This window comes from Mesocricetus auratus, unplaced genomic scaffold, assembly GCF_017639785.1.
Source record: "Mesocricetus auratus isolate SY011 unplaced genomic scaffold, BCM_Maur_2.0 Super-Scaffold_100011, whole genome shotgun sequence".
Taxonomy (NCBI): Eukaryota; Metazoa; Chordata; class Mammalia; order Rodentia; family Cricetidae; genus Mesocricetus; species Mesocricetus auratus.
In genome coordinates this window covers 47,915,420-47,940,118 of record NW_024429195.1, presented here as the reverse complement: position 1 = coordinate 47,940,118, position 24,699 = coordinate 47,915,420, and the positions used below count along the sequence as shown (strand labels likewise).

The 24,699-nt window shown below is 37.2% G+C and overlaps 1 protein-coding gene across 3 annotated transcripts in view; it reads left to right on the top strand.

Annotated features, from left to right (window-relative positions):
* The window catches only part of Tafa2 (TAFA chemokine like family member 2), a 442,701-nt gene that overhangs the window by 305,374 nt on the left and 112,628 nt on the right, over positions 1–24,699 (top strand). For all 3 annotated transcript variants that reach the window (XR_001197054.3, XM_005079785.4, XM_040754780.1), the window contains one exon: positions 6,244–6,350. Coding sequence is in view for 2 of the 3 variants with exons in the window: in XM_005079785.4 (XP_005079842.1) it covers positions 6,245–6,350 (106 nt within the window). In the remaining variant the exon portion in view is untranslated. The remainder of the gene's footprint in view (positions 1–6,243; positions 6,351–24,699) is intronic.

The following is a 24,699-nucleotide window of genomic DNA, read 5'->3' as shown; positions in this document are numbered from 1 at the left end:
ATTCATTTAATTACTTTATCTTGGGGCCTCAGAACGCATTTGAGTTAAGTATTTCTGACTTACATGCCTACTCTCTGAGGGTCAGACCTTTGGAGAAATGATAACACCTCACATATATTCTTTTAAGTTCAAATGTCACAAATATCCTATTTATTATAGTGACTCTTTTTCCTGAGAAAATGGATGCTAACCCATCTTATAGACAGAAAAAGAGGGCAAGTATCTCAGTTGTAAAAGCAGATGAGTAGTAATGTAGCTCAGCCTTGATCATTTCAAATGTCTCTCTCATGCACCCATGTATCTTAGATTGCCTCATCATTTTCCTTATGCTTTTTGTGTCTGGTTTGAATATTAGAGCTTGCAATCTTAGAATATTGTATATTTCTAGAGATATCATTTAAATGATAATACATTTCTTTGCCACAACATTTCAACCTGTAGGTAGCAAAGGCATTATAAAAAGTCCAACAATTTTGTCTGTGTTCTGTTAGGAATAAATCAATAGTTTTCCTGTGCCCACAAAAATTGCGGTATTGTAAAGAAATGAATAAAATACAAGATAGGTTCATCATAACACATTAACATAGCAACTATGTTGAGCATTTGAAACAACTGTTTCAGCTCAGCCTGTTTGACAATATAGTTTCAAATCCTATAGTATGATGATGGATATGTGACATTAATTGAAAAAATTAATAGTAATAGAGAAATGATTAAAGTAGGGCATCCTACTTCTGGATGACATAAATCATAATAAAACTGGTAGAATTAAAATTATTTCTGAATTGTTTTATATATTCCTATGCATTCACCATAAGCACAACCTTGTACTTTTTAAAGTATAGCTAAGATTCATTTCTGTTGTGATTGTGTGTTGTATGTATGTGTATTTTTGTGGGAACGTGTGCATGTGAGTATAGTTGCCTGTGGAGGAGACAAGAAGGCATCAGGGTCCCTGGAGCTGTAGTTATAGGTTATTGTGAGCTGTCCAATGAGAGTGCTGGGAACTGAACTTTTGTTCTTTGTAAGAAGAGCAAGCACTTTAAGCCCCTAAGCCATTTCTCCAGCGTGCCTTGTACTTTAATATCCATCTATATCCATTTAATGTCTACCTTCTGTCTATCTTTTATCTGTCTATATCTTCCTATATAGGTCTAATATACATCATGTATATGTATATATGTATTTCAATACTGAAAGGGGATGAGTGTTAGATATCAGCTTGTTTCTTAAATGAAATAGCTGATCTATTTCTGTCTCTTCTTATCCTACTTCTTTTTTGTGTTTTGCTCTCTGTTAACCACCAATGTATATACTATTTTTATTGTCACAATTCCTAGTTGGTATGTATAGTGGACCTTTAATCACTGAGTTAACAGATGTAATGAAATGTCTTCACTACAAAGGATTCAACTCTTTTATTCTGATTAAAATGAACACCGTTCATTCACAAAAGTTACCTTGACATCTCTAATCCATGTGATGTTCTAGTTGCTCAAGCAGTGACTCTAGAATTTCTGACTACAAGGAAGTTATACTTTAACAGGAAAAGAAGAAAATACAAGTGTAATCAAATGTGTAGAGAAACAAATGGGATTAACTCAGATTATAATAGTACAAAAGATACTGTGGGATTTTGGAAGAAAGAACCTGAAGGTGTTTGCCTGGATTCTGGAGGACAGAGTAGCCAGGAAGTGACCTCTGTGGGGGCAATTATGAGAACTAGAATACCACACAAAGACTGAAGAATATGCTACAGAGCAAAGCTAAGGTGTAGAACAAAATTTGGCATAAATTGGAACAATTGACTGAGTTGGAAAATCAAATGTAAAATCAGAAAGAGTACCTGAGGTTAGGAAACATGGATTTCACTCTCCCTCCTCTAAATGGGCAAATTTGAGATTTTAAAGCAAAGGACACTGTGGTGGTATAACATGATTGACATCTTATAAAGACCATTGTGCTCTTATCAGTTGAAACAGTTTGTCCTAAAAGGCATATTGCCATGGTAGGCTTGCTTGTCAGAGCCTTTGACATGGTTTGAACAGGGGGTCAGTGCAGAGACTCACATGATTATACTTATTAAATATTTTGTCATATGTGATGCTTATTTCTGTGGGGATATCTGCAGCTAAGATGGGGTTAGGTGGTAGACACCAGGCCCCAGATTCTATGTCTACACTCTTCTTCATTTTTACTTCATTATCTTTTGTGGTCTAGGTAAGCTTACTTTCTGTCTTCATGAGGAATTAATTTTTCTCATAGGAAGTTTCAAAGTCTTATTTGATTACAAGTCATGTACTTTTCTTATGGGAGTAGAGGGGCTACAAAACATATCCAGAAGTCTACATCTCAGTGACTTAACTGAGACATGTTGTAGTACAGAGGCTAAGGAGGAGAGACATTCCAGGTGATTTTTCATCCTTCCAGTTTGACAACTTTTCACTTCAGCATCCTTCATTGCCAAGGTTACCACTTCCCAGTTGTCTCACATCCCCCATGTTCTTTGCAAGCTGCTGCTGCTCAGGCACCATTTTCAAGAGTTGACCATCTATGCACATTTACCCATTAGCTTGCAGTTTCTGTTCATCTGTTTGTTTGTTTTTTTTTTACAGATGAAAGTGACAATCCTTTTTTTAATTTAAATTAGAAACATGAATGCTTCACATGTCAATCCCTGCTCCCTCTCCCACCCCTCCTCCCTTGTCCCTTCACCCAACTCCCCACTCAATCCCCACATCATTCCCCAGGGAGGGTGAGGCCCTCCTTGGGGGAGATCTCCAAATGCTGTCATTTCATTCAAGGCAGGACCTAGGCCCTTCCCCATGCGTCCAGGCTGAGACGATCCCTCTATTTGGAATGGGCTCCCAAAAATCATTCATAAACCATGATAAACACTGATCTACTACCCAAGGCCCCAGTGATTTCTGTGGCCTCCTTACTGAGACTACATTCATGGAGTCTGGATCAGTCCCCTGTTGGCCTCTCAGGCATCAGTCTGGGATTCAAGAGCTCCCCCTTATCTGGTCAGCTGTCTTTGTGGGTTTCACCATCATGGTCTTGACCCCTTTGCTCATCACTCCTCCATCTCTGTCACTAGGTTCCAGTAGTGCAGTTCAGTGCTTTGCTGTGGGTATCTGTCTCTACTTCCATCAGTCAATGGATGAAGTTTCTAGGATGGCATATAAAGTAGCCATCAACCTTACAATCAAGGAGGGTCAATTAATGTAGTCTCTCCACTATTGCTTAGTTTGCCAGTTGGTATTATCCTTGTAGATCTCTGGAGATCTCACTAGTGTCAGCTCTCTCCTCAAGCCTATAATGACTCAATCTATTATGGTATTTCTCATCCTGCTCTCCTCTTTTTACCTTGACTCAACCTTCCTGCTCCCCCATACCTTCTTCTCATGTCCTCTTATCCCCCTATCTTTTTCCTGGCTCCCTTACCCCTCCCCTGATGTCCCCAATCTGCTCAGGAGATCTTGCCTCATTCCACCTCTCTGGGGTATCATGCATCTCTCTTGGGAACCTCCCTATTTCCCAGACTCATTGGCACTGGGATTGTAGGCTGACACTCGAAAGTGACAATTCTAATCTGTGGTGGAAAACTTTAACTTTAAGTCTGGTGCATAGAAAAACAGCAGAAAGTGCTGTTTCTTCCTCTGTTCCTGTACAAGGTCAAGAAGAAACGCACCTCTCAAATTTTCCCTCTTTGCTCTTGTCACTTTGTCAAAAGTTATTAATCACCCCATTACACCATTTTGTTCAAATTTGATTATTATTTAAAGTCAGAAGAAAGCTAGAGAGTTGATTTCTCACTCCTTTTCTTCTTTTCAGTTTGCCTTTTCCCATTTCTCTGTCTCTTCTCACTCCATTCCTGTTTGTCACCTCCTAACTGCATTGACACACACTTGCTTCCTCCTTGTGTTGAAAACTATAGAACATATTTGGCTACAATATGTTTTCATCCAATATTCAGCAAATATGCATATACCAGCTATTAAACTAGAAATTGGATCACATTGTGCATATTTCTGAGTCACTATCTCTATACATAGAATCTTATGTTAGACTGGATTGAGATAGAGAAATGGATTGTAATGCATTGTAGTGAATGGCCACTGTAGGAAAAGGATAGCCGACATGGTCTTGAATAGACTCTATAGGAGGAATTCTAAGCTGCTTGATGCTTAGTTGATGATTTTTAACCAAACACTGAATATTGCAAATGTAGCCACACACTTTAAGCAAGTGTGTGCATGGGTAGGAAATCTGGGAAGATTGGATGTACACTGCAGCATGTGTGAGGAGTACTGTATGCATAGTAGGAAATATGGCTATCCTACTGTGGTCCGTGAGAAATTTTGGTGGCCTGCCTCGTTTTTCATAGTAAAGTAGGTTAAGTGTGTACATGCACATGGAACCTGTTCGCCTTGGTTCTGCTTTATCCTCTCCATTGCAGTAGCTTGGATAAGGATGTTAGAATTATGTCATTCTGGGTTGCATATTTACTCTATCATTAAATATGGCCTTAAAAGTTTTCTAAATTCTATCAGCTACAAAATGATGGTAGACATTTTGCTCTGAAGGACAAGAGAAATGTTGGATAAGGCACCACAAAGTAGACACTGATTTTTTTATAAAGAAGTAGTTATCTTTTTTTTCTTAGTTGTATGAGTTCAGTTTGAAAATGTTAACTTTTTAAAAATTCCAATTTTTATTTTTCTCCTATTTCTGGTAAAGTACAATCAGTTGAGTTCAACAGCATTGAGTCTCCCACTGTGGAGTGGTACACAGTAGTTCGACATGATTAGCTGGGAATAAGAGATTTTTAAAAAATCCCACTTCAAATGACAAATTTGAAATGACTTCTTTCTGAATGAATTCATCTAAGCAATTGATATTTCTTTATTATTTTGTGTGTATATGTTAATGGACGTGAATATGCCATAGAGCATGTGTGGAAGTCTGGTACTGAAGAAAGAATCTTGAGGGAGAAAAGCAAATAATGTTGCTTAAATAGATATGACTTAAATTTCCTTAACAAATTAAATGTATGTTTCTATGAATATGGAAATGACAAGATTTCTAAGTTGTTTTAAGTTGATAAAAAGGGACAAAAGAAAGATGTTGCTTGATTCTTGGAAAACTTCTAATTCCCATTCAGAGTTCATATATATTTGGGCCTAGCACCTCATACATGTATGTATTCCTCATTCATATTTGGAAACCTGAGGTAGGAAGTTTATGAGTTCAAAACCAGAATAGGCTACCTAGCAAGACCCTGTTCCAAACAACGAGGACAAGAACACCAACCACAAATAACACCAGTAACAACAAAACTAAGCATTGCAACATTGTTTATGTGAATAGAGCCTTCAATGTGAGAAATTCACTTTCTTTTTTTTTCTTTTTTTTCTTTTTTATCATTTTTTATTTTAATTTTAAATAGCTTGTTTTACATGTCAATCCCAGTTCCCTCTCCCTCCCATCCTCCCGCACTCCCCTTCCCCCCCTCCCTCCCACCCTATTGCCAAATCCTTCCAAATAGGGGATATCTAGAGTCTGTCATTTTACTCTTGGTAGGGTCCAGGCACTCCCCTAAGAGTCCAGGCTGAGAGAGCATCTCTCTTTGTGCTATAGGCACACGAAGACTGTTTGTATATCAGGGATAGACACTGATCCACAGCTCAGGGCCCCATAGGTTGCCCAGGCCTTCTCACTGACACTCACATTTGGGGGGGTCCAGATCAGTCCCATGCTGGCCTCCCCACTGTCGGTCTGGGGTCCAAGAGCACTCCCCTGTTCAGATCAGCTGTCTCTGCTGGTTTTGCCAGCCCATTCTTTGCCAATTTGCTCATCACTCCTCTCTCTCTGTCACTGGGTTCCTTGGGTTCAGTTCAGTGATTAATTGTGTGTTTGCCTCTGCTTCCATCAGTCACAGGATGAAGGCTCCCGGATGGTTATAGACATCAAGTTCATTATCAGGAATGGGCATTCGAGGTGGTCCCTCCACTATTGCTTAGCTGGCCAATTGGTGTTATACCTTTAGATCACTTGAGGTCACTCTGGTGCCTGATCTGTCTTCGATCCTATGATTCCCTCTTCCCCCTATTCTACCCGCACCCCCTCACTTTCATGGGGATGCCTATGTCAAGGTATCATGGAAGACTGGCATGTGGCATGATTACAGAAATGTGATGATCTAATGTTCTGAGGGATTGTATCGCTTTTGTGTTACAGGATGAGTAAGAGATACTTACAGAAGGCAACAAAAGGAAAGCTGCTGATAATAATTTTTGTAGTGACCTTGTGGGGGAAAGCTGTTTCCAGTGCAAACCATCACAAAGGTAAGCTCTGATGCGTCCTGCACCGTCTGTGCGAGATGGTTCCTTTAAACAGATTGCCACATGTGGTCTCCACTGGTCTGTTCAGTTTTATTAGGCATGGGTTTCCCCTAGCAATTTTCTTTAAGTAAAAATGCAGAGAGCTGCCTTCAAGATGACACTGAAAGGAGAAACCTGGTGTTTTCAGGATTACTGCCAATTCTACAAATATTGTCCAACAAATGCAAAATACTAACTCTGTCTTCCTTCCATTTTTTAACCTAGGTTTCTTTTTTTCTTTAATATATGTTTTTATTTAAATTAGAAACATGCATGCTTCACATGTCAATCTCAGCTCCCTCTCCCACCCCTCCTCCCTTGTCCTTCCACCAACCCTGCAGCCCCCCACCCAATCCCTACATCATTCTCCAGAGAGGGTGAGACCCTCCTTTCGGGCATCTCCAGAGTCTATCATTTCACCCAGGTCAGGACCTAGGCCCAACCCCAGGTGTCCAGGCTGAGAGAGCATCCTTCCATGTGAAATGGGCTCCCAAATTTCATTCGTCTGCCATGGTAAAATACTGATCTACCACCCAAGGCCCCAGAGATTTCTGTGGCCTCCTCACTGACACTACATTCAGGGGGGTCTGGATCAGTCCCCTGTTGGCTTCTCAGATAGTGATGTTAAAATGTTGACTTGGTGTGTAATAAAGGTGAATTCTAGGCTGCCCTTGTCTTTATAAAGAAAACATTTTTCATGGTGCATATATTAATCATGTGCATACAGTATATGCAAAGTTTTCCTTTGGAGTTTCTGTAGACCTTGTCTCTTTCTTTCTGGCACCATACCTCTCTGGCCCATCATTTGGATACCACTTTTACCTCCGTAGGTTCTGTTCTGCCACAGCAAAGTGAGAATATTTGTCTATATGTATGTGCTGTCAGCTCAAAATTACTCCCTTTTCTCCTTTCTAGCCATTAGGTTTGGCATAACGAATGGCTGCCTTTTCCAAATGAGTTTAAATGTGGCTATTTCTGCATTATGTCTACCATAATCAAGTATTCATAACCTGAGGAGTCAATTTAGATTTTCTGTGAAATATGGTTTTGCTATTGAATTCTCTGTCCACCATGAAGATTAGCACTTTCCTTTCTTACTCTGTTTTTGGTGTGAAGGAGGAATTAAGAGTGTTTTGGATTATCTAGCACTTAAATTATTTACACATGTACATCTAATTAGCAATAAATGGAGCATTAATACACAGAGAGGAAAGATGTGGTATGAAATTTGATGTCTATATAGCAAACTCCTCCCCTTGCATTTAAAACTAATAAATGAGACTTTATTTGAAGGAGAGATCTATGGAGAGTTTGTTTATATGTTGTAATTCTTTTTTGTTTTTTGAGCTATAGAGGCATGTGTGCTTGTAAATGTACATTTTTTTGTCTTTAAAGTAGCTGGTGGATCTGTCAATCAAACTTTCAATCCTCTTTAACAATGGCTATCTTGGCTTCTTTCTCTGTTGCTGTGATATAGTATTCTGACAAGGGCAACTTGATCACAATTCCATGTTACCGTTGATTGTCACTGGGAAATCACAGTTGCAGGAGAGTGAGGGAGCTGGTAACATTTCATGTATAATCAGTATAAACTGGAGGCCACTGTTAAAGCTACATTTAAGAATTCTGGAGTCATTCTGCACAGTGTTAATTACAAAACTATCAGCTCTTCTTTATGTTAACACGATATTTTACATTTCCCCTTTTTATTTTATTTCTTAGTTATAAATTTAAAAAAAATCTTTATTTTCCGGGCGGTAGTGGCACACGCCTTTAATCCCAGCACTGGGGAGGCAGAAGCAGGCGGATCTCTGTGAGATTGAGACCAGCCTGTTCTACAGAGCGAGTTCCAGGACAACCTCCAAAGCAATACAGAGAAACCCTGTCTCAAAAAACAAAACAAAACAAAACAAAACAAAACCCTTTATTTAAGCCAGGTGGTGGTGGCACACTCCTTTAATCCCAGCATTCAGTAGGCAGAAGCAGGTGGATCTCTGCCCGGTTTACAGATCGAGTTCCAGGAGAGCTGAAGTTACATAGAGAGAAACACTGTCTCAAAAAACCAAAATTGTTTATTTGAATATTTTGTTTATTTAAATGATGTGAATATGTACATATCCATAATGCAGGTGCCCATGGTATCCAGAGGAAAGCCTCTGATAACCTGGAGCTGGAGTGACAGGCAGTTGTGAGCTGCCTAAGGTGATGGCTTGGAACTGAATTTGGGTCCTACTGAACAACAACAAACAGTTTTAACTGCTGAGGTATATCTTCAGTCTCACACTATAAAACACTGCATTGTATAAAAAACCGTAAACTGCCAAATGCAATCCATTGCAGAGAAGTAGGTCTAGGTTGTTGTCTGTTCCATTTCTACCTTGCCACTAACTTGCATAAGGATTTTATGAACAATTACTCTCTTTGTCTCCCTCCCTCTCTCCTCCTTCCTTTCTCCTTCTCCCTGCTTATTCTTTTTGTCTTGAGTCATTTCACACACAAAATTATAAGGGCAAGGTAAATACCAATTGTATAGGCACATGCTCCCAAAAACGGACACAATGTTCTCAACAACAAGTTGTGAAGTACACCCTTTCTAATGCTCTTGAGCCGACTGTGTCTGCAGAGTGACTTCAGCCTAATCATTGTTCTAAACGTTCCATTTAGAATTCCTTTATATTCAACAATAACCTCTTCATGTGAGCATGAATGCACATTTCTAAAAGCAATTTCCTTAGCTTAGGTAATTCTTGAATTTGTGTACACAGTATTATACAGTAAGTATTTAATTACAACTTTGCTATTTTTTCCAACAGTGCTTGCAAGGTATGTTATAAAGTATAATACATGGGTTTTGCACAGTTGATCCATGTTGCACAGTTACTATAAGCATAATCATTCTCTTGTACATAGATGTTTTGCATTCTATTTTCTTTCTGTTCTGAACAGCGATTCTAGGAGTACTATTGTACATTGCTTTCAGTGCACACATGCAAGTGTCTCTGAAAGCATCATTACCATGAGCAAAGAGCTTCACAGAACATTCATGGGTTCAACTTGGCCAAGCAATCCTGGATGGTTTTTCAGTCTAAATGCACTGATAAAATTGCTCTAAACATTTTTTTTATCTTTTTGTTTCCTGCTCTCTGTGTTTCTTCTTCCATCATGAATATTACTAACTTTTATTATTTTGTCCAGTGGTTGGTTGATATATTAGTTTTCAAAGGACAGATTTTTGCCTTTACTTTTCCTTTCATACAATTATGCATTTTTATTATGTCAGTTATATATTTTATTCTACCCATATCTGTGTTATTTTAGTAACATAAATGTACTGTTATTTGTGTGGCAGACACTTCAGTTACTCCTCTTGTGCTTGTGGTCACCTGTGTTAGGGATTTAGACCTTCACTGGCTTTCCAATGCTTCTATAAAATTCCCATGCCACTCTGTCATGGACTTCACCTGTCATAGATCTGCTATTTCCATAGCTAACTGCTTGGTAAGGCCTAAATGTTAACAGTTACATTACACTCCTCTGTTAGGTTGGGAAGACTCAGGGGCTATTTCCTATTATTAAAACAAGACCTTAGAGATAGATATCTGGTGTGTCTGCCCTGGAATGAAGGTATTTGCATTCTGGATAATAGGGTGAGAACCTAGAACCCTTTTCAATTCGGGCTCAATGAAGCAAACCAAGATGTTCTTTTTGGGGCATGGGAACACAGTGGTTGTTTCTCTCTTGCAGCTAAAGCATCCTATGTCCTTTGTCACTTTCCTATGTGGTGTCCCCTCTTCATACAAGGACATGTGACTTGGTGAGGTTTAGTTAAGTCAGTCTAATCAATTACAATAAGAAACCAGTTTCTGGTTCCTAACACCTTGGTGAATATTCAAGATAAAAATATCTGAACTAATCCAGTATCATTGAAGAACATTCTAGCTAGATGCTAGCTCATCTAGTCTTCATAGCAGTTGATGAGATGGGTACTTGTGTAGCTTTGGAGGCTGTCCTAGAACTCAACTTTATAGACCAGGTTGGCCTTGAACTCACAGAGACCTTCCAGCATCTGCCTCTTGAGTTCTGGGATGAAAGTCATGTGGCAGTACTGCTTGGTTTGTATCCACTTTCATCGACCAGAATATGATTAGTAATTGTTAGAAGTGGGATTCAAACCTGGCAGTGCTGCTCACTCTACATAGTCATGATATATGTGGAGCTGAAATTCTTTAATATTGGGTTTGTCTGGCTTTGTGAGTCCACAGATTAATATTGTACATGAACACAAAATAGGTGTTAGATCTCCTACCACCATGCTAGAATTCTAGCCAGGAATGTGAGTATGATGGGATTCTCAACACTGTCCTCTGTGTAGTTTGGTTTTTATATTACATTTTTGCTTTTGAGATTGCTCCATACTATACTTTAGAGTTTTTATTCAGATCTCTCAAAACCATTCATTTTTGCGTTTTCTTGTGTCTGAGTTATTCTTTAGTCCACTAACTGGCTTTAATTTCATTTATTGTATGCCTCAAAAATTGTTTTTCTCCCTGAGAATTTTCTTGCAATTTAATGTTGTTTTGTTCTCACTCTTACTTTCTTTTTTCCATTTTATAGCATTTTCTAATTTGTTTTGTGAAAGAAATTAGCCAATCAATTCTCTCCAGGAGGAGGGTATATATATATATATATATATATGTGTGTGTGTGTATGTATATATATTATAATATATTACATATATAATATTAATATTTACCCTTCAGTTTTGTGAATTTTTTATTTAAATTTCTTAGCTTTTGAGCATTCATGAGAGTACTATGTTGACATCATTTCCATCCTTCCCTTTCCTGTGGGAGGATTAATGAAGTCCATGAATGCCCAAATAAAAGGATAACAGATATTTGTTTGGGGAACACTGACACAATGAAGGTAAATAGCCGCCTCGGTCATCTGCCCTTGGAGCCGCAGAATGATGATCAGGTCTCAGACCATCAGCCCAAGAGACAGCCATCGCACCTCCCTCCTCTTCCTTGGAAGTGATTACACACTAAAGCCACACCCTAAGACTCAGGAAACTATTGGGAGAAACGAATTCCCAGCAGTTGTTTCCATGTGTATGTATTTATAGCTGGCCACTGCTCCCTTGAGATTGGATGACCTGTCATGGATCATGTCCCTGGAGAAGACCACTTCTCCCTCTTTCAGCAGTCATTGGTTACCTGTAGTTCTTGATCTACTGCTGTGTCCTTGAGAAATTCTCTCCGTTCCTATTTGCATGTCAGCTTGGGTTTTCATTATGAATGTCTTGTTAAGGCAGCCATATGATTGAAATTTCATGGGTACAGCTTCCTTATCATGTCTAGAAGACATTTCTCACAGCCGACTTACTTACCAGTCCTGTGGTACCTAGAATTTTTTTGCTCCCCTCTTCCATCTTGATCACTGAGACTGAAGTGAATGGGTTGTGTTGTAGATGCATCAACTGGGGATGGGCATCCCATAGTCAATTGTTCTTTCAATTTTGACCAGTTGTGGATTTCTGTGGTGGTCTTTGTTTGCTGAAAAATGAGTCTTCTTTGGACAGAGGTGAGAGCTACAGGTATCTATGGTAAGGGTAGTATTTAGTATGTAGTTGGGAACTGTGCCTGTTTAGAAATGTGACAATAAGAGTTCATGACCTCATCAGCCTCAGATAGCTTGCTAAGTTTACAGTTAACAGACATAAATTCCTTCATAATGAAGGTACTCTTTTTTTTAACCCCTGAGATATAAGTGCCACCATTTTACCTTGGGTAAACCTTGCCATGCTAGTCATTGTTGTGACTCATGGTACTTACAGATGGATAGGAGGTGTTTATAAATTGCACCACCAGGCCATTCCACATCTCCAACTCTTTCCAGCAACACTTACTCTTGTCTAGGATGCTTGATTGGTGTTGACCTGGGAATTCTGACCCTGCTTACCATGTGTTTCCCACCCCCACTAATTGATGAACATAGCTAGCGATAGGAGTGCCAAGTGGTGCCCCAGTGGATCATTTTCCTTTCAGTTTTCCAGAGCAATGGCTACCCAGATCATCTACTGCATTGATATTTAACTCCCTCTTTGCTGATTTATAGCTCCAAAGAGCCTAGGCTGATCCAGTTAATCAAAGTTTCTTATTTACCAGAACTTTCTCTTTCCTCCAATAAAAAGCATTGCATCTGTAGAAATAACTACTCCTGGACTCATCGAGTCCATTGTCATCATGTGGAAATATTTTATATTGGATACTTGTAATGGAAAGGTTGTTTGTTTACTCAATATATTTTGAGTACCTGTGTCAAGGCAGAGAATATAGTAGTCCATAAAAGAGATAAAAATCTTTGTCTTACGGAGCTTTTATCTCTGAAGGAAGAAAACAGATAAAAAGGAAAAAGAAATAAAATGGTATGTTTTATGGGATAAATGCTATGGAGACCACATAAAGGAAGAAGGGCGTAGGAAGTGCTGAGGAGGGATTATATGTTTAAATAAGGCCTTTGGGCATAACTTCACATTTTTAGCAGGGAGATATCAAGGAGGAAGAATGTTGCAGGCAAAACATCCATAAGTATAAATGTTTCCAAGCATTTTTGGAGACAAGCAGAAATACTGAAGGGGAAAGTGTGTGTACAGCAGACTGTAAGGAAGAGAGTTGTGACCAGGCCATTTCAGATGTGCACTTTGAAATGGTCAACTCAATAAAAAGCTGCAGCAATATACTAATACAATAAATCCTGCCCTTGAGAGCAGAAAAATAGAGAACTGTGTCACTCGTTTCCTTGATATGACACAGGGACACCCTCGTATCCACAGCACCTTTGTTTCAAGAACCACATATCTCAAAATCAGAAACTGTTGTCATCATCTTAACAAACTTTTGTGCTTTGGGAATTAACAGTCCTTCACAGAGACACAAATAAGTTTATTGCTTACTCTGCCTCGGAAAGATTCTGTCCTGAATTCTTACAATTATATTGAGCTGGGCATTTCGGGGGGATTAGCTGAGAACATTGTGACAGCCAGTCAGAAAATATAAGCAATATTTCCCCCTTGGAAGCAATTACATTAGCTACAGCTTCAGATACTGGAAATCAGAGAGAAAACATTTTAGTTTAGGTCTCCAAGTTCCCAAAAGAAAAATATAGCCATTAATCTTAGGAAGCTAATATGTTTTTGTGTCTTTTCTTTGTCTACCCATGACATCCCAACTAAATCTAAAGAGAACAAATCATCTCTAAGTATTTCGGTTGGATACACAGTGTGAGAATTATACAGAGAAGAACGCACACCCTAAAAGTTAGTTTGATTAACTAAGGTTAAATACAGGCTATTCTCATTTAAGTCAATATAATTAATAATTAGAGTTATAACTCATGATGGAGTGTACTTTTTCTAGGAAAATTTAGTTTTAAAATATTTTAATTGTTGTGTAAAATAACAATGGCTAGAAAGTTTAAGGGTAGCTCTTAAGTTGCTGTTTAGTTTATTTAATAGCTTATTCATTAATTCAAACAACTACTCAGGAGTAGAATACATATTGTGTGTCCGTTATATGTTGTGTCAGATATATGTTGGGCTTTAGGTCAAGTTTATGGTACATAAATGAACAAAATTGACAGAATCCATGCCTTTACAAAGCTTATAGTGTATCCGGGGAGAAAAGTCCTGATGTCGTGTGTCAGATAGTCTCACAGATTAATGTTTAATTACAAGCAATAAAGATAAAATTTTGGTATAATTAGACTGCAAAATGGATGATGGAGCTCAGGAGATCCCACATTTTTAACTTTTTAAGGAAGAAAATTTGATGTAGGATCTGCATGGTAGAGAGGGAGAGAGCTTCTGTGTGCTCAGCAGTTGAATCTAACTGAAGCAAGCTAGCAAACGATTGTGGGAAATCCACTGTCAAAAGCTTCTAGCTCTTTTCCATATAGAAAGATTACAGCAGAGTAAATGTTGGAAAAGAAAATGACAAATCTCTGCCACAAGAATTTTTTTAAATACTATGTAAAACTATTTTCAGTGTCCCCATAATAAAAGCATATAAAACTTCCTATCTTCTCCTAAAAACATATGCTGCTAATTAAAATAGATCGATTAAATGAGGTCTGTATATAATGGTTAATTCATATAACATTGTTTTGAGTGGTAATAAATGAATAAAGTCAGTCTTAGGATCATTTTCATTTTCTATTATTGTGATTCTTCACCACTCCTTTGCTAGTTCAATTTTTATTTTTTCAGTAGTGGTATTGAAGATTGGCCTTGTTACACCAAGCAACTGCTCTGCCCCTGAGCTGTGTTCCCCACTCTTTAAAAAGTCTATTGATTTTTTCAGAACCTACAGTCTTTAAAATTATGTTATATTCATTGCATATGTTTTGGTTTTAGTTTATATGCTTTTCAAACTTGATATGATTCCTGACTTCATCTTTTCCTCGCAGCTCCTCCCAAGACTCCTCCTTCCAACTCATTCTGTGTATGTCTTCCCTCTAATTCTCAAATTGATAGTTTCTTTTTCTTTGATTAGTGTGTGTGTGTGTGTGTGTGTGTGTGTGTGTGTGTGTGTGTATGCACAAACAACCTGCTGAGGTCATTTTTGTTATTAGTGTTTACATGGTTTCAGGGCTGACCACTTTGTATTGGTTAACCTTCTTAGAGGTTTATCCCGAGGAGAGGTAATTCTCTCTTGGCAGGCAGTAGTTGCCTGTAGTTCTCTGGAAGTAGAACCCAGTGAAACTTTTTCCCCTTTCCTATTAGCTTGTCTATTAGTATTACCATCTTTCAAGTCTTATTTATGCGGCCATATCCAGGAGAGGCTGAAGTTATTCAAAATAATGCTTATGTAACTCATAATATAAAATACTGTGATCTGTAGAGAAAAATAAACAAAGAATTTTAAATGTCTGTAATCCTGCTATATACATATCTATTTGTAACCTTTTTCTTATTTACGTTATGATTTCTTCTTGTTTCCTTGAAAATATGTATTTAACCAGCTTGTATTATTCTCTAAGCTGCTTTAAGTTTTTTCTAAGTAATAATAATGTTGTGTGAGCACTGATACATACAATTGGTTTGTAATTGCTTACCTATATTTGTAGTGAGAGAATTACTTGGTCAACTGCTTTGAATTATAACATGTTCCTATATTTTGACAATGATATTCATAATTACAAAACATCTTTGTGTTTACTTGAGGGTATTTGAAAGAAATAAGAGCATTGATAAGAAAACAATATACTGGACTCAGGGAATTCATCAATTAACATTTATACATGTTTAAATAAGTGCCTCGTGATATAACTTAAATGCCCATATTAATAAATGCTTGTCAGAATTATTTATCATTTTATTAGAACTTTGCCAATCTTATCTCCTTTTAGTTTATAATTATTATTAAAGGTGACAAATGCTTTACTAAATTTATTTACAATTAATGTTTTTTATTAATTCCTTTTAATATAATTATTGGTTGATTCTGTAAGATGATATTATTTTTGTGGTTTATGAGAATGCATCATAAATAATTAACAGAGAGTGCAGGAGCCCAGATTCAAAGGCTCTTAAGTCTGACACTGGTTTGGGTCTTTGCTGGGATTTAATACCCCCCATCTACCCAGCTACCCTTTTTGGTAAGAACAGAAGATTGGGTATTATAAATACCTTTAATATTGTTTTTATTTTTAAAAAATATTTCAACCTCTCTTCATGTTTTATCTCTTTTAATTAGTGAGTGAATCTTTTCAAGATTTGGTCTTGGTTTCCTTTGCTTTTATTTTGTGTTTTAACTAATGTTTTTATTTTTTCTTCTGTGTTTGTTCCCAGGAACATTTGCTGTGTGCTGGAAGAATCACCATTTTCCCCTTTTTTCTTTGTGTCTAGTAACCTTCTTCTAGTTTTCATCTTTCTTTGTGCAGATGGTTCTTTTTGCTTCATTTTTCATATATGAAGTTAATTTTCTCATCATTAACTATGTATTTCTTATAGTTTGACTTCAGCTTTTTCTCTTTCTAGTAAGTTCTCATTGGATAGGCCCTGCAGCATCTCAGGGAGCACATTATCCAGATAAAACAGAAAGCAAAATAAAACAAACAAAAAAACAGAAAAAACCCACAAATTTACTTCAAGACCCTATCATCTGTAGTCATAATAAATAACTTAATATATCAAATATGGATGATTTTCTAAACTATAGCTCTGGAATAATGATTTATCACCTCCTTCTCCCTACTTTTGCTTCACCTTTTTTCTGAAGCTTTTAATACTTCTGGGAATGTGAGTACATCAGTGTGTGTGAAATACCAGAGAGCCATAAGAGTAAATGTGCCCAGCAATGACCCAGCAGGACAGTGCTCAGTGGAGGAGGGGGTCTTGGAAGGGTAGGGTGATGGAGGTGCGGGGGTGGGGTTGTGGGGAACATTCTCAGTTAGGCCTACTCTAGCTCTTACACTTGGGTAAAATGTTGGCTTGTTTGCAAAGACAACAGTCCACACAGGAATCCCTCTGATGTTCAGGGAGGGTGGCAGGCACTTTGTTGAGAATAGGTCTTTCTGGTAGGTAGAAAATTGTTTCACAGGTTTCTGAGGAATGCTGCCTGTGAGCTTTTGACTCTCCAAATCAGTCCTTCTGTGGTTGAGAGTGAGCAGAGCCAAGACTGTCATTTTGGGGTTCACTGTGGACCTAATAATACTTTCTGTTGGTATCTCTTCACCATTATTTTCTCTCACCTCATATATCTGGTACTATATTCTGTATCCCACATATGTTCTTCTGTCTTTCATTTTAATGAAGTATTGTCTGTTGATGATTCCTGAGAAGGAAAAAAACGAGAGGGCCACTTATTCAGACTGATGTCTTTGGTGTACCCCTGTAGTTAAGTGATAGTTTGGCTAGGTATAGAATTTAAAGAAGTAATAACTTTCATATATAAAACAGTATTGTTATTTTTTTGCTTTGGTTGTGTTGTGAAATTATAAAGTAATGATTGTTGACATCCTATACTTTTGTTATGATCGTTTCTTTTCTTCTTCTCTCCTATTCTATAATCTTAAATTGGAATGTCTGTTGCTCAACATCCTGTCAGAAGTTGACATCACCACTTCCTTGGGTCTTCACTGGGAAACTCAAGGCATTCAGTTGTGGAAGCAAATCTAGAATTATTTGAGGATTCTTAATCCCAAAGTTTGGAGGAGAAAGACCACCCACCCAAATCATCATGACCAAATTATTTAAAGCAAGCTTTTATTTAAAAAAGCTTATTGGACATAAGTAAGACAAGGTTTTTCTGGCTTAGGGTAGGGGATTTCCAAATGGAGGGAAAAAATAGGTGCAGTTACAGGAGCAGAACATATCAAGGTGGTTGTAACAAGGTAGTCATAACAACCTTTTGAAACACAGGTAGAGTTGCATGATGGCTATTATAACTTTCTGAAACAAAGACATGATTGCAAGGTGGTTGTAAGGTAGTCATAATGGCAGGTAATTGTAACAACAGGTGACCATAATAATCTTTTGAAACAAAGGCATGGTTGCTACCATTTCCTGGAACAGACAGTATAGAACCACTTGTAGTTAAGAGTTAAAGTTACAAGTAGGGCATAGGCCCATCTTTGAGAAACAGAGATTTAATCACAAACAGGAATGAGCCTAGTGTGTCTTTACTCTAAGATGACTTTAAGACCTACGATGGAGGCAGACTGGTTCATCAGGATCTCCTCTATTTTAATTTACTTGTATTAACTTGGCTATTTGACTTCCTGAACTTATTTTGTAATTGTCTTATATTTCGTCTTCCAGTTTTACCTCTGTCTTCTTACTCTACTTTAAAAATGGGTATTTGATCTCCTCTATTGTCTAAATCTGTGAAAAATTATATGTTTCCCTTTATACTTTTAGATAAGTGTTGTTCATGTCTTTTGAATGTTCTCTTTTGAGCATTTCTTTTTGTTCATTATCTCATTTTCTGGGATTTCCACTACTTTTTTTCTGTCTTAAGGGTGAGTTTTTTTCTTTTTAGCTGAGAATGTTTATTATTAGGAATTTCAGATATTTAAATTTAGAGTAAATAGAAATAATTTAAATCTACTATGCCTCTATATGCATGCTTTACTTGGCTTTGGACAGGAATATTCATTCAATGTCTTTCCTCTCTCATGCTTGTTTATAGTAGTTATTCTCCACCCTCAAAAAAAAAAAAGAATTTAAAGAGGAGAAACACTGAAACTGAACATGCCTTCCAAAAGAGGAAGTAATCTGATATCTTAAAATATAGAATACATTTTTCGCTGGTACTGATGGTTTATTTATTTATTTATTTATTTATTTTTCAGTTTAAATTTAGATAAGAAACAAGGTTGCTTCATAAGTCAGTTCTAGGTCCCTCTCCCTTTCCCTCCCCTCCTCCCGTGCCCTCCCCCCAACCCCCCCCCGCTATCCCCCTCATTCCCCCAGGGAGGGTGAGGCCCTCCATGGGGGTGTTCATAGTCTGTCATTTCGTATAGGGCAGGGCCTAGACCCTTCCCCAAGAGTTCAGGGTAAGAGTGCACCTCACATTGTTGGATGGGAGTCCAAAGTCCGTGTGTATACTCGGGATGGGTACTGATCTGCTGCCCAAGGCTCAATAGATTACCTAGACCTCCTCACTGACAGTGAAGTTACACAACTCTTGTATAATCATGTAATAAAAATGATATGATATCATAAAACATTTATTTTATTACTGTGCTTAGTTTAAATCTCAGCATTTGTTTCCAGGCATGTAAAGGACCTTACTAACATATATCCTATCATTTACTTTAAATTATTTCATGCATTACTAGTCCTCAGTACCCAGCAAGAATTAAAGAGTCAGAGAGTTCTCTGCTTATTTAATTTAGAGCCTAAGTTGTTATTCCGGGTTTACTTTGAGCAAGGCTTGCAGCTATTTATAGTTTTGCCATAGGAGAATCTGGCCTGGGAAGGCACTGGTGAAGCTTTCTTTAGACACACAACCCTGTTTGTCTTTCCTTCCCTTGCCTGTTTCTGCCTTGAGGATGCGTCTGTGGTTTCCAGGAAAAGAGAATCAAATTTGTCACCTCTCATAAACCAATTTTCACCCCTTTTAGGGTATTCATTTTTGGTAGAGATAGTACCACCCCACAATAAGTGTGTAAGATGCTAGGTCAGTGGTTCTCAGCCATTGTCTCAGTGTTAGGAAGGTTAAGAACCACTGCTGAAGGATAAGCAGAATGAAAGGATCTTTGACTGTTTTGTTTTTTTTTGTTTTTGTTTTTTCAAGCTTTGGAGGCTGTCCTGGAACTAGCTCTATAGACCAGGCTGGCCTTGACTCACAGAGATCCACCTGCCTCTGCCTCTCTAGTGCTGGGAATAAAGGCATGCATCATTTGAAATTATGATTAAGATGCTTATTTTGTGTGGGTGCTTAAAGATCAGAAAAATTTATGGTTTTGTCTGATTGTCATAAAATTTTATTACGTCTGAACATTTTAGCTTATCTGCTAGAAAATAGAATAAATGTTCATTTTCTTATACTGAGTAGGTACAGAGATGGACATGGTTGTTAAGTATGAAACTTCTTTGAAGGTACAAGATATAAGTTATTGTTTCTGTTATGGAAAGATTTTACATTTTACTGAGAACACTTTTATAAACCTTGACAGTTTTGAGAAACAGTTTTGGCAAAAGTGAGTCATATTGAAAACATTGTGCTATTTTTTCCTTTGTATTTTGAAGTAAGCTCTCACATATTCACCCTATTTTTTAATGCCGTATGTTGATGATCATGATCTTGAATTCCAAAATCTCTTACCTTCACCTCCCAAGTATTGAGGTTATAGATGTATATCAGCTATTCTTGCTCTTTTGCAATATGATAAGTCATATTGCATTAGAGAGAGAGAGGAGAGGAGAGGAGGGAGGTAGGGAAGGAGAGAGGGAGAGAGGGAGAGAGAGAGAGAGAGAGAGAGAGAGAGAGAGAGACTCATCTCCTTAATTCTTTAACTATATGTGAGGTCCATCTGATTTTACATGTGAAAGTTTATGGGAATATTCTGCCAAAAATGAATATCAACTGTCAGGAGAAAATAAAAACAAGCTGTTTGATAATGTATTTTCAGGTTGTAACTCATTCACTTAAAGGTTAATGTTGAGAAATAAGTTGAAACATTTTCCTGATTTCAAACCACTGTATCCAAGCTATAAAGTGAAATAAAGATAAAGTGTAGATAAAATTACAGTGCTACTATGGCAGACTTAGGTAGAAGGCACATTGGTATCTTAATAAGGCATTTTCTTTTAGAAGAGTTATAGCCTATATGGATATATCTTATCCCAAAGCAGATGTTAGTTTGGTAAAACTACCTTTACCGATCTCATTCCCTATCAAAGACAATACTCCTTCAAGTCTCTAATGAAACATGATGGCAAACATTCTTCCAAAATGTTCATATTCTGTGGAATTTTAGGTCAAAGACAAGTGAAATAAGTTTTAAAATTTTATGTGCATCTAAAAGTTGCTTTAGGTGAACTCTTGTAAGAGAGTTCATTTTAATGAAGAGAATCCATTTCTGTAGGTCAGTCCTCTGGACATGCAAGTAATTACATCCCAACAGGCCTCTTATGCATTTTACAGATAGTAGACTCATTGCAATTTGTATATATCAAGCATTGAGTACGATCAATTTTAAGCTATAATTTCAAATTCTCATTGTGTTTTTTTAACTCCAAACATTTTCTCAAATAACTTTCCATTCATTCATTCATTCATTCAACAAATAGTCTGATCACCTGTTATGACTCTACTTAAATACCAACATACCATTACAATGAATAGATTATTGTATTCTTAAGGAACCCATTAACTAAAGAAAAAATAGTATTCGTGTAAATAAGCTATATCACAATGAGAATTTAATATCTTACAGAATTATGTATTCATAGAAATATAGGGACAAGGCATATGCATACACATACATATAATGGTAGAAGAAATAACGAAGTCCACACTGATGTTGAAAAAATAAAGGTAGAAAGCACATACACATATGTCAGACTGGGTGGGTCAGATGGCTTGTGTATCATGGATGAGTAGAGCTGCATGAGGGAAGATATAGGTGGCTGGAAGGCAGCAGAGAGAATGAGAAATCTATGTGAAAGTAAGGAGGCAAAGATGACTTCAAGCTATGAGCACAAAATAGCATGCTTGATGAAACATCCTGGGAGACAAACCTGTGTCTTCACTTTTCCTGGAGTAACAGCTTGGATTTCCAAATTGCAGAGGTTTTACTACTCTCACTGTAGAGTTCTAGACATTTCTTTGTGTTCTTGTGATGGAAATTAAATGCCTCTATCAAAAGCGACTGACATTTTCAGAGCTGTGTTTGAACAGACAGTGTTGTTTTAGGTGACAATTACAGTTCTTATTTAAGTGCAAATCAAGTTTTTATTGCAATTGAAGCAATGTGTAAGTAATATAAATAGAGACCGCAGATCTAGTCGAGTCATTCCTGATACCAAGGCCTCATTTAAAAACAGTTCTTTCGTGTTTTCTCATCGGAATACCTTCTGAGATTATGGTCTTTTTATGTGAGTGTGAGTTGTCTTGAAAGGTTGCAAACTTGAAGTCACATCAACAGTGAAAATGCTCCATCACTTTGATAGAAATACAAGAATAATATCCATTAGGTTCCTCTTCCGTTTTTGTTCATGTGTGTGTATGTGTGTTCATATACCTAGTGCATATGTATATATATATGTATATATATATTACATATATTTAGGTGTGTGTGCCCCTGTGGGTGTGCATACACATGAGTGTGGGAGCACATGGAGACTAGAGGTTGATGCTGGTAATCACCCTTGATGTGTCTTCTCCCTTATTCAATGAGGTAGTCTTCCATCTAAACCCAGAATTCACAGGCATGGCTGGTCTCATTCCCCTCTCTCTCTGTGGGTCCTGTCTTTTTCCCCCGAAGATGGAAATACAGGTGTCATTTATGTGTGTTCTGGAAATCTGAACTCTAATCCTGCCTCTTTATCGCTCAGCCATTTTCCCTGGCCTTGTGCATTTGTTTTTAAACATTCATCTAATCACTTACAAAATAGTGTTGGAAGTGGGGGCATATATCGGCCCTTCATGGTTCCTGCATTGGTGGAACCATTTAAACCAGCTCAAGTTCACAGGTATTAACTAGCATGGACATATATTAAACATGTAGTGATTGTTTTCCTATCATTTCCTAATTACTATAGCTATGTTCACAGTACTTACAATGAATGAATTATTAAAAGAAATCTTGAGAAAGGGGGGTTATGTGTATGTTATATGCAAATATCACAGGCTGTTATTTAAGTGCTTTGTATATCTGTAGATTTTGGTATGCATAAGTTTGGAACAATCTTTTGTAGCACTGAAAGATGGCTGTATATATTTATTTGAAAGGAAAATCGTTCCCAACGTTTTAATAATTTAAAGGAAATGCACCGAGGTATATGGGATGTTTACCCATAGTAAGAGTTCTAATTCTATACAAAAAAGTTCTGTCCATCTGGTCTAGCAGATATATATATTAGGCCTGGAAGGGTGATCCTGAATATTGCTTTGATCATTACTAGAATTGCCACTTGTCAGGATTGACCTTATTACTCTTTAGCTAACATTTCATACTTCATAAAAAAAGCTGGATTGCAAATGTCTCTAGAAAAAAGATTTTTTAAATGTCAAAATACATACTTAGTGGAATCTGAATAACACTACAGAAAGCAGAAGAAAATGTTGCATTGTGCACTAAATTTTCTTATGAAACATAACCGTTCCCTTGTGGTGTTAGTGAGGGTTCCAAAATACAACTTTGTAAAATGATATTAGGCAATCATGTATTTATTTTATCACTGGGAACATTCTGGACTCTTTCAATGGTATGAACACTCTGTGTTCTTGTAGAATCTTGTTTTATGGATTGTTTATGTGAGTGCCAGTGACAGAGTGCTTTGGACTTTATTGGGGGTCATCTAATAATTGCTTATGCCTTAATACACACGGGGATTTTCAAACACTGAGACGTATTCCTTGAAAGTGGATATTCCTTCTGTAAAGATGGGAGCCTGTCATATGATTCTTTTGTTTGTTTGTTTAAGGTTTCAGGTCTGAACTTCTTCATAAAAACTAATGCTAATGCCTTATAAGGGACGTTTTTTTTTGAAATGTTCTATTATGGTTAATAAATTGAAGTTTGGCTGGGAGGCTATGGGTTTGACAGCGCTCCAGGAGGCGCTATTTCGAAACCTCTGGGTCATTACCCCAGCAGCACAGGGAGTGGACATCCTTGGGCTTGTGATTAGAGGAACCAGAATCTTGGGATAACCAAACTCTTCAATATAGTCTCCATGTTCTTATTTATTCTTCATAGAGACTGTTTTTTGGTTGAGTAAATTTGAACATATTAAACTTAACAAATGGCCTATATCAGCATAAAGAAATTACTGCTTTTCATTGATAAGGTAACTGCTAGGGATATGATTTGTCTCTTTATAAAACCAAGATTCATATGATATAACCTAGTCTAATAGTAATGGACTGTCTTAGAGTCCAACAGTTAACCATCTTCTTTTTATTAATTATCTTTGTTCGTACCCTGACACTTTGTCCCCAGGAATATAAAGCTACCTCTTCAAGGAGAGTATTTCACCATGCCTAGATATTTGTGGCTTGGATATTATTCCGGAGAAAATTCCAAACAACATAATGGCTCATCTTTGAAATTTTAAATAGGAATTATGTTAAATAGAGATGTAAATACACAGATTGCTTTTGCTTTGACGTTTTGTGATGCTGCAGATGAGATTCATGTGCAGTGTTTTCTAGGAGACCATACTATATACTAAGTAGGGATGAGCAAACAGTTCAAACAAAGGTGTTTTTTTATGATTAATGAATTCTCACATGGTGAGATAATTGTTCATGAGTCGTGCTTCTTAGCCAAAGTGTTACCTCTTCTGTAACTGCTGATGTGACATTTTATTGAAGTCCAGTCAAATTCTGTTTTAGCAGAACGGGAAGAATTATCTCTGTTTACTCTTCTTTTTTTCAAATTAGATCATAATGGAAATCTCTGGATGTAATGAGCTTTAAAACCTAGTTCCTATAAAAATGAGCTATTTTAACCTAAATAATGAGGACCTCAAGCTTGGTAATATGAATTGCTATATCTCAAAGAAGAAAAAAATAACCATTTGAGAATACATAGAAAATATGGAGTTCTATATCCCATTGTAAAAATAAGAGAAAAACAT